The sequence below is a fragment of the Beta vulgaris genome, chromosome 4 (assembly GCF_026745355.1).
Source record: "Beta vulgaris subsp. vulgaris cultivar EL10 chromosome 4, EL10.2, whole genome shotgun sequence".
NCBI classification, from domain to species: Eukaryota; Viridiplantae; Streptophyta; class Magnoliopsida; order Caryophyllales; family Amaranthaceae; genus Beta; species Beta vulgaris.
Window position 1 is genome coordinate 3397066 of NC_079205.1, and position 16837 is coordinate 3413902.

At 36.5% G+C, this 16837-nt stretch overlaps 1 protein-coding gene across 1 annotated transcript; it reads right to left on the minus strand.

Moving 5' to 3' along the window:
• Positions 1-7590: 7590 nt before the first annotated feature.
• LOC104883383 (glycine-rich cell wall structural protein) lies at positions 7591-8774 on the minus strand. The gene has a single exon (XM_010667900.4). It carries the CDS (start codon positions 8631-8633, stop codon positions 7839-7841), a length of 795 nt encoding a protein of 264 aa, XP_010666202.2. The 5' UTR covers positions 8634-8774; the 3' UTR covers positions 7591-7838.
• Between the last annotated feature and the right edge of the window lie 8063 nt (positions 8775-16837).

Consider the following 16837-nt stretch of genomic DNA (forward strand, 5'->3'; position numbering starts at 1 on the left):
CAGATAACTTTTATATTTTGTATTCACACCACATGATATTTAATTAGAACTACTGATGATTGTGAATTACCTCCTTCAAAGTTACATTTAGATGAAATTTAATAATAATCGCTAAAATAATTCGCGCACACATCGCATGCAAAAAAAGGCCCGTATATAAATGGGTAAAGAATGTTATTTCTTTCACTTAAGATAAGGGATTTTCTCCTCTTTTCCTCTCTTTATATGATTTTTTCGCTTTTTCACCAAATACCCCTAATAATTTTTTTTTATTCACTAGATACCCCAACCTTTTTTTCAAATTCACCATATACCATGACTTTCTAAAAAATACATTCAAATACCTTTAATGACCGGCGACGGTTAACTCCGTCAGTCATTAACCCTAATTAATTCTAAAAATCTAATTAATCCTAATTAAACCCTCTCCTCGCCCTCCTCACCACCCTATCCCGCAGCCCTAACTCACCACCCCCAGCCCGTAGCCTCCTCCCCCCACCACACCCTTCAAATCCTGTAGAAATCGTCAATGATATCCCCATCGTGCGGGGAGAATAAAAGAGTAACCCAATGATATTTGGTGGGGGGGGGGGATGGGGGCTGCGGGATTTGAAAGGGGTAGGGAGGGGGGATACGGGCTGGGGGTGGTAGCGAGAGATATAGAGCTAGGGCTGCGAGCTGGCGGAGGGGAGGGGGAGGGTTAATTAGGATTAATTAGGATTTTTTTGGATTAATTAGGATTAATGACTAACGGAGTTAACCGTTATTAGTCATTAAGGACTTAGGATGTATTTTTTTAGAAAGTTAGAGATTTATGGTGAATTCGAAAAAAAGTTGGGGTATCTGGTGAATAAAAAAAATTGTCAGGGATATTTGGTGAAAAAATCGTTTTTTGCTTTAAATTCTTTTTGAACTAAGCCTTCATAGATCTACTCGCTGTGTTTGGGGAAAAAATTCTCCTTATCCACTCCAATCCCTCTATTAAACTCCCACGACTTCTTTTCTTAATTTTATTTTCTTACGTGAAAATTCCACTGACCTTTTTTTAAGGAGAAAGATAAATTTCATTAGCTGAATGCATGAAGTACAATGACCTTTTTATTAAGTGGCAAGATAAATTTCATTAGCTGAATGCATATGAAGTACGATATCTATGAGATAATGAGATCGATATTAATTAAAGAAGAACAACACACAATTCCACTTAGGCTCCGTTTGGTAGGGCGTAAAACATTTTCAGTGTAAAATGATATATTTTCATGGAAAACAATGTACAATGGAAAGCACAATTCCAAAATTAGTTTTCCCTTGTTTGGTTCGATGTAAGAAAAATGATGAAATGAAAGGAAAATGAAAGGGAAAGTAAGAGGTAGTGAGAGGAGTGTACAAGATAGATAAGGAAAATAGTTTTCCCTTCATTTTGAAAGGAAAATGGTTTTCCATCATTGGGAGAGTAATTTTACCCCAAGGGAAAATGGTTTTACACTCTTTTGCCAACCAAACAATGTAAAACTGAAAATAGAGGAAAACAGTTTTCCGGAAAAACGTTTTACACCCTACCAAACGGAGCCTTAATCAAAAAAAATTCTTCACCCGGTATAACTATAGTGACAATAAAACATATCTGACAATATAGTGTAGCTCCCATTTATTGGATGAATCATGCAGGCTTCTATGACATCATATATCTACCATTCTAGCATAGTTTTGCAAAAAAAAAAAAAAAAAAAAAAAAAAACTATGTATTAGACCGTGTCGATAGCATACGAGAATCATATCCAATACTAATTGCAAATCTGTATAGGCTATAGCAAACCATTAATTAATTGCATCTATGGAAGAAACCATATATAAAAAACAAACTTTAAACTTTCACACAGACTAACAAATCAAACTCCAAACTAGATCTGCTTATATAATAGGAGACAAAAAAAATTCAATAATTGGGTAAAAACTTGGAAAAGATAGAGAGATGAAGATTACTATCAACAAAAACTAGAACAACAAGGACATAAATAAAGTTAAAACTGGGACATACTACCATCCTATTAGAACGGATGGTGGTAGCCGTAAACTAACACTAGTGGGAAAAAAACATCATCAAATCCAGTCAAAATATAGGGGTTATGGACCCGATTTTGGGCCGGATTAGTTGGACTCGAATCAGTTGACGCTCCGTAACTTATTCGATTTCCAACTAGATCAAATGATACTCAACTTATCCGGTTGAGTGTGAAAATCGGACCAGTTAAGTACGAAAATCGATCTGGTTTTCACACTCAATCGAAGTTAGGCCACTTTTCATTTAAAAAAAAATTTGCCATTTTTTGTGAGAGCCAAGAGCAGTGGCTACAAGCCACAAAGCGTCGAATAGAAAACGAAAATTACTACGCAATTAGAAATTGGAAATTTATAGCAATGGCTACAAACTACGAAAATTCGACATTACACAAAAATTACATACTCATTTGCTAAACGACGCCCTAGAATTTCCTAGTAACGCCCTAAATACGTATAATATACGTATTTTTTCATTTTCAGATTTTCCTCCTACATTCACTTTTCTCCCCTCTTTCTCCCACATCACCATTGGGCACCGGTAGAACACACCGTCGCACCACCGTCACCGTCGCACCAGTAGAACATCACCAATCACCATTGTACCCCTGACACACCACCACCATAATCCCACCCTCCTCTTCTCTGTTTCTTCATTGACAGATCTGAATTGTTTTTTTAAAAAAAAGGGGAGCATCCACCATGGACGCCTCCCTTTTTTCTGAAATTTTTTTTCTAAAAAAAGGGGAGGCGTCCACCATGGACACCCCACCACTGGTGGAGGCATCCACCATGGACGCCCCACCACTAGTGGAGGTGTCCATGGCAGGCGCCTCACCATGTGGTGGAGCGCCTGTCATGGACACCTCCACCAGTGGTGGGGAGTCCATGGTGGACGCCTCCCCTTTTTTAAAAAAAAATTCAGAAAAAATAAAGAAAACAGAAAAGAGAAGAAGGGGATGGTGGTGGTATGTCGGGGGTACAGTGGGGGTACGACGGTGGTGGCAGGGGTACGTCGGTGGTGGTGGTGCGGCACATTGCTATTGAAGAAAATTGGTCAAAAATGTGAAATTGGAGAAGAAGATGATGGTGGTGGTGGTGGTGGTGGGCTGGTGGCGGTTGTGGTTTAGAGGAGAAAAATATTGGTGGCAGTTGTGGTGGACAGGAAAGAGAAATTGGTGGCGGTTGTGGTGGAGAGGAGAGAGAAAGTGAGTGAGTGAAGGGGAGAGAGAGAAAAGAAATACAAGTATATATATAAATACGGTATGAAAATACTAGGGCGTTACTAAGAAAATTTAGGGCGTAATTTAGCAAGTAAGGCCCAAATTATACGTAGTTAGCAACCAACGAATATTACAAACCAAATATAAAACATTAAATAGACACAATTATCCACAAACTAAAATACACACAATTAAAAATGTAAATGAAATAACCCTAATTTTGGAATTACAAACGAAATAAAATTGCGAGTAGAATTACAAACTAAATAACGAAATAAATTGACCATAAATCTGGAATTACAAATGAAACTACAAAATTAAAAAAATTACGGTTTTTTCACCATATACCCCTGACAAATTTTTTTTTGCACCGTATACCCTTTCGACTTTCCAAATTCATCATATACCCCTCACATTTCGAAAAATACATCAACTTACCCTTTTGACTAACGGTGTTAGACTTCCGTTAGTCATTAACCCATAAATCCCAATTTATTCCTAATTAACTACCCTAAACCTAACCCTAACACTAACACTAACCCTAAACTTAACTAACCCAAAAACCTAACCCTAAAAGCCCACCAGCCCAACCCACCACTACTACCCATGCCTAGACCCACCACCCTTGACCACCACCTGACCCACCACCCCCACCCTAACCGGAATTTCGCACCCCACCCACCCCACTGGATTTTCCCCCACCACGCAGCCCCCCTCCCCCTTTTCCGCCATCCCCGACCACGCAACCCCCTCCCCCTTTTCTGCCATCTCCGACCACGCAACCCCCCTCCCCCTTTTCTGCCATCCTCGACCACGCAGCCCCCTCCCCCGTTTCCGCCATCTCCGACCACGCAACCCCCTCCCCCTTTTCCGCCATCCCTGACCACGCATCCCCCCTCCCCCTTTTCCGCCATCTCCGACAACGCAGCCCCCCTCCCCCCTTTCCGCCATCATCGACCACGCAACCCCCCTCCCCCCTTCCGCCATCCCTGACCACGCAACACTCCCCTCCCCTTTTCTCGCAACTCCCCTCCCCTGTGGCTGCGCGAGTTTGCGCGAGTTTGTGCTACCGGATTTTGCGGCTACTGTGCGATTTTCACTTGCGGCTGCCGGATTTTGCAGTGCTGTGCAAGTTAAATTGTGGCTGCCGGATTTTTCGTGAGTTTGTGCTGCGTGTGCGGTGTTGTGGGTGGCGGAAGAGGAGGGGGGTGCGGCGATGCAGGTGGCGGAAGCGTTTTGGGGGTTTCAGGGGTGGTGGGGTGGTGGGGGTGGGGACTGCAGTGGTGGTGGGGGGTGGGGTGGGGGTGGGTGTGGGTGTGGTGGTAGGGTGGGGACTGCAGTGGTGGTGGAGGGGGTGACGTGGCAGTGGAGATAAGGGGGAGGGTGATGTGGCAGTGGGGGTGACGTGGCAGTGGGGGTAAGGGGGAGGGTGATGTGGCAGTGGGGGGTGATGTGGCAGTGGGGGTTATGTGGCAGTAGGTTAGTTAAAGTGTATTAGATTAGGGTTAGGATTAGGATTTAATTTAGGTTAGTTAATTAGGGTTAGAGGGGATTAGGGGTTAATGACTAATGGAAGTCTAACGCCGTTAGTCAAAAGGGTAAGTTGATGTATTTTTCGAAATGTGAGGGGTATATGATGAATTTGAAAAGTCGAAAGGGTATACGGTGCAAAAAAAATTTTGTCAGGGGTATATGGTGAAAAAACCGAAAAAATTAACCCATAGATATGTAAGTACAAAGAGATTACAAAAACAAAACAAAACAAAAAGTTAGTAACTAAAAATGAAAAACCTCAAACTCAGCTGATAGGCGAGTGTTGTTCATTGATTTTTGGCGAGCGACGAACATTGTTGGCAAGGAGAGAATTGATGGCGTGACAAACATTGTTGGCAAGGAGATAATTGATGGCGAGTGACAGTTAGAGGAGACACGGTGAGACGGTGCTTGCTAATTACGAAGAGCCGAAGACAAATATTGGTGCCTTTTTGGTCGTGAAGACCGTTGTTGGTGGTTGTGGGTTCTCGAAAAGAGGGATGTGAAGAATTATGTCCTCGATCAAGTGTAACAAACTAAATATATATGGACAAATTATAGAGATAATATATTCAATAATATTAGGTGAACACAACATTTTGCTAGAAGCTAATTGCGGTTTGTTTGACGAGTATAAATTGGGCTAACTACTAATTATAATATATATTGGGTCCTATGAGGTCACACAATGTGACAACCCTTGGATATTACCCAAATCCATTTGTGAAATGGGTTGGACAGTTTTTTATATGGGTGGAGTGAAATATAAGTCATGAGTTTATTAGGCTCATAATGTGTATGACATTATGAGGCAAATAAAGCCTCATGAAGCACCTCCTCTGTAACCACCTTATATAGGGATATGGGGTTTACAAAGTGAGTACAACATACATTACATTTTCTAGTGAGAAAAAACATATTTTCTCCTTACTCTTCCTCTCCCCATTCGATTGCCATACACCTAAAAAAGCAAGAGAATTCTACTCTCTTCCGTACTAGCATACGTTGTGATCCAAGGGTTGTACGTGGACCAACATTAGAGGAACGACGTTTGACGATAGTTCTAAAGGATCTCCACTAGAAGGCTTGTGGTGTAAGTGAAATTTACGCATCAAGAGGTATTATTCTATATACTCTTATTAGATTCATGTTAATTTATGCAAAGATCTTGGGTTAGATGTTTGAGTATGTGATACTCGTTTTTCGTATTAAGCATCTAAAGTCCTAAGGATGAAGACGTGATGGTGGTGATCAGAGAGACTATAGTGGTGATATGGGAGAGGTTGAAACAAAGAGAGATGGGGGAAGATATGATGTGATAAATGAGTGAAGAGCGAAGGATTAATGTACGACTGAAGGGAGAGGGAAGAGAGGAGTTAGAGAAAATGGGTAAAAAGAGTAATAAAGGTTGGGCTGGGGATGCATTTTTGGGCCTTGGACCAGTTAACTGATTCGATCCTTGACCTAAACCGGATCAGTTAATTGATCCAAACCTTAGGTCTTATAATATATATATGTACCTCAAAGTGAATCAGATAACCTTTTCTCCACTAGTGTAATTAAAAAAAAAAATCAATTTTTGGATCGTTGGCGATAATTTCAAGCTCGTCGGAAAATTGATGGTGGTGGCGGCTCCAGTGATGCAATTCAAAGTATGTGGTGGAAGAAGAAGAAGAAGAAGAAGAAGAAGAAGAAGAAGAAGAAGAAGAAGAAGAAGAAGAAGAAGAAGAAGAAGAAGAAGAAGAAGAAGAAGAAGAAGCTAAGAAGAAGAAGAAGAAGAAGAAGAAGAAGAAGATGAAGAAGAAGAAGAGTAGAAAGACGATATAGAAATGGAGTATGAAATACGTATTTAGGGTTTTGGTAGGAAATTTTAGGATGTTTAAGACAGCTCAAAAAAAAACAAGTGAATAGAAATAGATGGTCATAGGTGTAAATTTTACCGTGAGCATGACACTCCCAACACTAACGCTATCTTTAACTTAATGCTCAACCTCTAAATAAGCAAAAGATAATATTTGGTGTACCATGTGATGAATGTGCTTTGGGTGTACTTTAATTTGCATATTGTATACCAAGGTGTACTCTGAATATCTTGCAAACGACATATCTTCAAATTATACTTTAAATCTTCCTCAAGAAAACATTATAGTTAGTTCAAAATTATTGTTTCTTTTCCATCTGTTGTTTCTTCTACCACTGTTTTCTTTTTTTTTTTTGTTTGGCTAAGTTGGTCTGATCTTGTTTGTACTTTTCAAAGTTAAGAATACCTCTAAAACTTTACCATGCACCGCCGTTTGTTTCTTTGACCAAATGTATGTTAGTGTTTATCTGCCTCTTCTTAACACTTAGCTCAGTCAATGAGATGTTTATTGCTTGTAGTTAAAGATTTATATCATTCAATCTTTTGGCCTTAAATTATGTATATGTTGCTTGTATATGGTACATTCTTACTATAATTAGCATTGACAAGAATACAAAGAATTAAATTTGAGTATGACCTAACTACTATGATAACTAATATTGTTAGTAGTTTCCCTTAAAGTTGACAAAAGAATCTGATGTGTGTCAATTGTTATGTGCCTATGTGATATACACGTTTAAGTGGATCTAAAATTATGCTGATATTGAGATCGAAAAATCATATGCAGTTTCATCTTGATCAGATGAAAACTGAACTTAATATAAATAGGTAAGACTAGTTAATTATCACTAGGTCAAATATGATGAAGATATTTAATTTCCAAAAAAAAAAGTATGAGAAATTAAGATAGAATAATAAGGCAAAGATTATTCTTGAATATTGATTAATTCATTTATAAATCAAACACTCTAGTAGTACTTATCATCGGTACATGTTGCAAATTAAGTTCGTGTATAACCACTTAGGATCTAGGGAAGCTTGCTACTACCATCCTAGACGAACGTAACTCAGGTGAAAGAAATCAAGTGCGAAATAATAATAATAATTATAATGTGGTAGATTTCTAGGGTTTGTAGTACTTTATGTAAAGGAGTTGTACGTGCTCAAGGAAATCCATGTCCATACCCACCACCAGCACCAGCACCTCCACCATATCCGCCACCAGCGCCAGCACTACCTCCAAGTCCTCCACCACCACCTGCTCCTCCACCATATCCACCACCAGCACCGGCACCACCTCCAAGTCCTCCACCAAGACCGCCACCTGCTCCTCCACCATATCCACCACCAGCACCAACACCACCACCATGTCCTCCACCAAGACCGCCACCTGCTCCTCCACCATATCCACCACCAGCGCCAGCACCACCTCCATGTCCTCCACCAAGACCGCCACCTGCTCCTCCACCATATCCACCACCAGCACCAGCACCACCTCCAAGTCCTCCACCAAGTCCACCACCGCCACCTGCTCCTCCACCTAGTCCACCACCTGCTCCAGCTCCACCTCCATACCCAGCACCACCACCTGCACCAGCCCCACCACCGAGCCCTCCACCGCCGCCACCACCAAGTCCTCCGCCACCTCCAAGACCGCCACCAGCTCCTCCTCCAACACCAGCACCACCTCCAACACCGCCACCACCACCAAGTCCTCCGCCACCACCACCTCCAAGACCACCACCGGCTCCTCCTCCAACACCGCCACCACCACCAAGGCCACCACCAGCTCCACCACCAAATCCGCTGCCACCACCTCCGCCTAGGCCTCCACCGTGGTGACCAAAGAGGAATTTCTCATCTTGGAAAGAATTAGAGGTACTTGCTAGCTTCCTAGCCCCAGTAGTGCATACTACTGCACCAAGGACCAAAAAAAGGATCAGCTTACTACAAGTCATATTTGTATTGTGATTAGGATTTTTCTTAGATGAGTAGGGATGACAAGTAGTTAAGTAGAGTGCTGAATTGAGGGTATTATATAGCAAAGTTTTGATCAAGAGACTCCACAAGCTGTATTAGTGAAAGCTTGGAACGGTTGAGAGAGTTAATTAATGTAATAACTAATAATGCATGTGCTATATGTTCATCAAGAAACCGTGTTGGAAAACTTATTGCCTTCAACTGCCTAGGTTGAAAAAAGAACCTGAAACCTGGCTACCTTTAATTTATTTTCAATCATTTCATACAAAGTTCGAAATTTTGGGGCGAGTTCAGACTATATATACATTCTGCAGTTATACAATCTTCCATCCCGTTCGTTGCTGCATTAATAATTAGATTCTCATTACTCAGAATTCATTGTGACAATAATGACGATTTCACTGTAGAAACTTATACTTTTTTTTTTGAGGGGAGAAAATTATACATCTTATTCTCTCTCTTTCTTTTTCTTTCTCTTTCACCAGTTCATTTAATTGGTATAGAGATAAAGTTTGGGTTGAAAAACGATTTTGTATGGATTCACATTCACTCGTAATTCCATAGCAGCTAAAGATTTTTTTTGTTGCGAAGTAGGAAATCAAAATAATTAAGAACTAGTAATGTATTTTGTATATGGATCATACAAAAATCAAGTTATGGGATTTAAGATCAAACTACACCAATAAGTATAAGTTAATCATTAATTAGTAAATCATAAGATGTTTTTATAGTGGCTCTCTGGAAAAAGTGGCTATCGTAATGATTTAATGTGAGCCATACATTGCTCCACATCAGTCGTTAGTAATATCTCTATTATATAAGCCAAGGGAGGAGGTGTGGTGTCCTCTTTTGAAGTGACTAAAATACCCTTAATGATCTAATTAATAGAATGAAAAAAATTACAAAAGCAAATCATTCAAAAATTCTCATTCCAACTTGCCATTTAAAACAAGTTTAAAATGGTATATGCATCAAATACTTCAATCAAAAATTAAATGGACAAAATATTTATACCTTATAAAAAAAGATAGCATACATAACGTGCACATGAAAAGTCTGAACATTCACTACCTTTGATACTCTTTAATTTAGTTAAACCAACTCATTATTTTTGTTCTTTCTGTTCAATATTCATTCACAAAAAATTAATGTTAACAATCACTCACAACCTTTTTATTTTTTTACATTAGCGAATTAATATATCTAAATTCATCTAATTGTTGAATTTTTCACATTTAAGTTTAATCATAAATAAAGTACGAATGGAATATCTATAGAATAACAAATTTTGAAATTAACGCACGCATCGCGTGCATATGAAGGCTAGTATATATATAATGGATGGCATTAGCTACAATATCTTTCTTATTTTTTGTATTTGTATTTTAAGCAGGTTTATTATATGATTAAAGTTATAGATAACTTCTAAAATTATATCTATTATATTCATATTAATTAATATTTTCGGTATTTATGATTTACAAACTTATACAATACAATAGTACACGACTTTATACTGTGTAATATATGAAGTTTTTCACGGTATAAATAATAAAATTAAACCTTATTAATATTCGAAATTAGGCTATATAATATATGAGATTATACCTTATAACATACAAAATTATACTTTATACGAACTTGGCACATATTTATTTATTAATGTTATTTGTCGTCTATATTTATTGTATATCGTCCGTATTCATACCAATTTTTTTCTTTTTTCTCCCACCTCTGCTTCTTCTTCTTCCATAACCACCACCCATTCAGTCGCTGAACCCCGTCCCCCTGCCAGCCCCCCACCCCACCCTACCCCCTACAGTCCCCCCAAACCCCCCACAACAAGCCACTTTCTTTAGACTTGACCAAGCTTGTTTAGTATAGTTAGTTGGATATTTACCTTGTAACCTAAGGTTACAAGATCGAATCCTCCCAACTATAGTACTTAAGAGTAGGGATTTCTCTTACCTTTCTCCCTTACTCTCAAGCATCGTCTAACCTGCAAATACTAAACCAAGACACCATGCGGGCCGGTTGAGGTTTAGATTACATATTTCTCCTTCAAAAAAAATGTCTTTAGACTTCGTTCAAAGTTTAATTCTCTCAATTACAATGTTTAAGAAAATGCGAATCAATCGTCATTAGGTTGTTATTACTGGGAATATGATGAGTTGTACTCGAACTACTCGTGTTTAGTAATGGTAGTTTCTTATTAGCTATGTAAGTTGTTAAATTTTCAGATTATATGAAATAGGTCTGAATAACCAAATAATGAGAAGGAGAGTTTAACCCACTTATAAGCACAATGAGGTTCCATCCTAAAACCAATTGGTGATAAGACCCTGTTTAGAAGAGACCCACAACCGGTCTCTGATACCATGTTAAATTTTCAGATTATATGAAATTGGTCTGGGTAAATATGGAGGAGGAGAGTTTAGTCCACTTATAAGCACAAGGAGGTTCCATCCTAAAACCAATTGGTGATAGGAGGAGTAACTCCAAAACTTATAAAGTGGTTTAATCTATCCTCTTTCTCCAATGTATGACACTCACATGTGGTAATCAATAGGATTCAACATAAGTTGTTTACGTTTAAGAAACTAAGTACTTCAATGGGATCTAATTCGTCTCGATATATAATTCAAAATTTTCAACTTATTATAATTTTTATTTCTGCCTGATTAAAAATAGTGTTTAAAGTTGTGCTTTACCAAATGTGTCAAGAGCAAAGAATACTAGAACTTAAAAAAAGGAGGAAGTATATATTACTAGTATAGTTTAGATGTATCATATCAAAAACTTACATAATTCGACAGTTTACTGTCTTTTTTAATGATAACAAAGATGTTTTTACTACTTTAAATAATGTCTCATTAATTCATTATACATCGAGTTTTCCATTTAAATACATGAATATAATCACCAGTTGACAAATATAGGTTTATAACATCACATAAAAGGAACTACTCATGAGTCATGAATATATAAAAGGCACCATCGTAATTCGTAGCAAATAAACATTAAAACAATAATAGAAACATTGTTCGTTATCATAATAAGAACTATACAATTCATTAATATGAAAGTAAATAAAATTCGAACTTTAATTGACTTGACTATATTGGCAATAATTAAGCATATGTTCCCCAAGAACCAAATATATATGTGAAATTAAAACCTTGGTACAAGTCGTTATCTCTTGAGGTAATTAATACTTAGCTTGTTATTTTAGGATAATTTGGGATGAGAAGTGGAAGGCAGTAGGAGACAGTTAGAGAGGATCAGATGGCGATTGGTTTGACTACACAAGTTCATGAATTGATGAATTGCTAAAAGTTAACTGGGGTGGCAGAGAGATGTCTAATTAATTAGGATATGTAAAGTGACCTACAACACATGGTAATCTCTATCTAAAATGGCCCAAAACACCCAAGTTTATTGTTGTTTTGGTCACACCGTCCTAACAATAGTCTTTTTAAGTACTTTTTTCTGTAAAAGAAAGAAAGATTATTTATACGATTATTTATAGAACATATTTTCATATTCTAAAATCATGCATAATTCTTATCATTTGAGGATCCAATTTTTATAATCGCGGCAGGGAGATTGGGTTTAATGCATCTCCTAATCTCATAAGTCATAACCGTGTTAGATCTCTTTAATGCCTTCAACTACCTAAAGTTGAATATGAATGTAGAAAGCTAACAAGCTATGAAGTTCATCGTTCAATCAGTTCACAAAAAGGTCAAACTTTTAATTTGGACCATACATTTTTTGTCTAAGTATTAAATGCGTATCTCTGCTGCAACCTGCAAGTGATGTTACAAAATCTCAGGAACTGGATGTTGGGATTGGTGGCAATTGGCATACTTAATTATATATTCGTGACTTAATATTAAAGCGGAATTAACGCAAGAAATAATAATAAGAATTACACAAGAAGATTTAACGTGGAAATTCGAGAATCGGGAGAAAAATCATGAATCAATGCACTAGGACTTTCAATGATGTGTATGATATGGTGAATTACAAGGCTTCTAAGATCTCCCCGATCTAACCTAGTCACCCTTGAACCTGTGTTTATCCGAACACCTCACATCTTGGCCTTTTCTCTCTTATAACCACACATATTACTCCCATCCCATGGCTTATATATATATATATATATATATATATATATATATATATATATATAATATATATATATAATATTATATATATATATATATATATATATAATATAAGTGAGTTCATATGAGAATGCATACTTACATGAGAAATGAGAATGATATTTACGCGCTATAACTCTTATGAATAAGTGATGTAACTCTAATGAAAAAGTGATGTAACTCCAAAAAAAAAAGCATATTAAAAACAAAAATTCAAAATTCGAACTTTTTTTTTTGGCTCTAAATTTTTTTAGGTTGGTATAACTCTAATGAACAAGTGTTATAACTCTAATCCGATCGTGTGGTTGAGATTCATTCTCATTTCTCATGTAAGGAGCATTCTCATGTGATCTTGCCTCTATATATATATATATATATATATATATATAGGGGAAGGATCCGCTGAAAACCACTCTTAGGCTGAAAACTGAAAACAAAGTAACTTTTAACCCCTTTAGGGTAAATTTTAACACTTTTAGGGTAACTTTTGTCAGTTTTGGGGTAACTTTATTATATTAAGGATAGTTCTATATATTTCAAGGGTAACTTTATTTATTATAAGAGTAACTATTACCACTTTTAAGGTAACTTTTTACCTTGAAATATATGTTAGTGAGAGGGGGGTAACAAATAGCTTTAAAACAGCAACTAATCACAATACTTTGGCAACTAATAACAATACTTTGTATGAATTTCGCCAAATATATGTTAGTGAGAGGGGGTAACAAATAGCTTTAAAACAGCAACTAATAACAATACTTTGGAAACTAATAAAAAACTTTTAAGTTTTCAACAAATTTACACCAAAATCCACCAAAAATTCACAAGTCAAAAATCAAATCACCGACAACAATCACGTAATTTGACAAATAACACTGCATAACATCTCCCTCATTTGCCCAGCAATTAGAGTCCAAAAGTTCGTTTGCAATTACACTAGATTTTTGTTTTGTTTGATATAGAACCTAAATCTGAGTTAAGAGATCAAAAGAATAACACCATTAACAGTGGTATGCTTCTGAAATCCATTAATCAGCTTTGTGCGCTCATCTTCCATATCAAAACAATTCCTAATAAAACAAAATCACTAGTTCACAGCCAATAGATACAGAAATCCCAATAAGACAAATGACAATATCCCTGATCATGGTTAATTTCAGCACTTAAAAACCATGAACGGCGACGTTAACGGCGGCGAGCTGCATCAACTTGGACATGGCGTCGCGGCGAAGAGGATGAAGAAAGGCCGAGGAGTTGGATGGAAGTGAAATCGCGATTATCTAAGAAAAATCGAGGCTGAAAACAAGAGATTAGAGATTTTGATGTTGTTATCTTCCTCCAATTTTGCTGATTTTATTCTCTCTCTTCTTGTTTCTCCATTTTTTCAGCTATTAGAATTTCACCGTAACTCAGAGATAAATGATGAGAGGAAAGAGAAAATGGATATTCTCCATTGTTGAATTGTTGTCTGATGAATTCGTAGTCATAACTCAGAAGAGAAAGAATGAAAATTGTTGAATTGAAGTTGGGGTTTCTGTCATGTTTTGAAGAGAGAGAATGGGGCTCCTGGAGGAGATAATGTTATTGCCCCAAATCTTATGAATTTGATCATAACCATCGGATCTAATTTCAATGGCCCAGATCTTCTGTTTTCAGTTTTCAGCTTTAGGTATGTTTTCACAAGATCCCATTCCTATATATATATATATATGTATATATATATATATATATATACATATACATATATATATATATATATATATATATATATATATATATATATATATATATATACTAGTTTATTCTGCACACTATGCGTGCGGTGACATATAGCCATAACTATTACTTGGTATAAAAAGAAATAAAAAATAAAATTATGAAAGTACGTATTTACGTTCACCTTCATTTGGTGAGGAAGAAGTATTTAAATACTTATAAATAGTATCTAAACACATTTTTAAAGTAACTATAAGTGATAAAATTGCATATCCAAGTAATGAAAAAACTGATTTTTTTTTTTTTTTTGTGGAGTTTGTATTTGTGATTAATTTTGTATTTGAGTTGTCTTTGTAATGAGAATGCAATTTTTTTTATTGTCTGTGGTATTACTTTTTGGTAAGTTCTTGATTTACGATTTTTTTAAATTTAAATTTGATTAAATCTTTTTTATTGGCAAGTTTATGTGATTGACAATTAAATGAGTTGATGGGGTTTAATAAAGATTTGGTTGAATTTTTTTTTGGTAAGTTTATGTGTGTAATAATTTTAACTTTTATGTTGTAGAGGGGTGAATCTGTAAATTCAAATATATATGTGCTTATATATATATATACATATATATACATATATATATATACATATATATATATATATACATATATATATATACAATATATATATATATACATAATATATATACATATATATATATATATATATATATATATATATACATATATATATATACACACACACACACACACAATATATATATATATATATATATTATTATATATATATATATATATATATATATCCAACTAGAAATAATAGAATCCTAGTAGGAATTAATAACCTAATCCTAGATATAATATAATACATGTCAAATTATATCTACTTTAAATACAACTCTACTAGTATAATCGTTGACATACTTGGATACTTGCTAAAACATGAAAGATATCCATATCCTAACAATCTCCCGTTTGGAGATTCTTTTATGAAGAACATTCAAACATGGACACAAACCATCATTACACGTCCACCTAACCATCCAACTTAATCACAAGTCAACACAACACGAGATATGGGACTTAACATCGTACTCTTAGCATATGGACACTCATCTTCAACGATAATTCGTCTAATCTCCTTTGAACCGTTGTTGCACCATAGGACACGTTGCATGAACACCAATCAGGAAGACTTTCGACACAAGATATTAAGCACCAATCTCCAATCGTGAAATCACACACCATTTTTATGCTCCCACCCCCACGAACACCCATTACTGGACTCGATTTCTCAGTATACAACACCCATATATATATTCCTTAACCACGTCCATTTCTCTAGGTCGCCAAATTTTCGAGAGACTCCTGACTTTACTAAACGGTTCTCTACCAAGGCTTATTATGCGCACAGTTTTCCGAACCAAAATCATGAACTTTTGTGAAGAAAACGTCCAACCGGACAACACCTGGTCATTGTTGTTCATTCTACCAGGAACACTTCCACTCTTCTACCTGCATTGTTTCCAGTTTCTTGTCAACACACCATTATTACTTGGCAACATAATCTAGCCAACATGTCGTACCACATTTGTCCAAAAAAAATTGACACCAAAGCACCTAGAGACTCTCCTCACGAAGTCGCTCACCCAAGCATTACCATACGCCTATGCGGGCCCAAAAACCTCCCGCCTAGCGCCTATGTTGCTGCTCCTTTTCGCTTGGTCTCGATCTTCTTGCCAAACATCATACGAACGTCCGACATAACAAAACCAATCTCGGCTCTGATACCAATTGTTGGGATCGGTGGCATACTCAATTATATATTCGCAAGTAATAATAAAGCAAAATTAACACAAGAAACAACAATAAGGATCTGACAAGAAGATTTAACTTGAAAACTCGAGAACCAGGAGAAAAACCACGAATCAAATGCACTAGGACTTTTAATGATGTGTATGATACGGTGAATTACAAGGCTTCCAAGATCTCCCCGATCTAACCTAATCACCCTTGAACCCATGTTTACCCAAACATCTCACATCTTGGATTTTTATCTCTCAACCACACCTATTACTCCTATCCCATGGCTTGTATTTATCGCCAACTAGAAATAATAGAATCCTACTAGGAATTAATAACCTAATCCTAGATTGAACATAATACATGTCAAATTATATCTACTTTCCTAAATACAACTCTACTAGTATTAGGAAAGTCCTTGACATACTTGGATACTTGCCAAAACATGAAAGATATACATATCCCAATACTGGAAGCAGA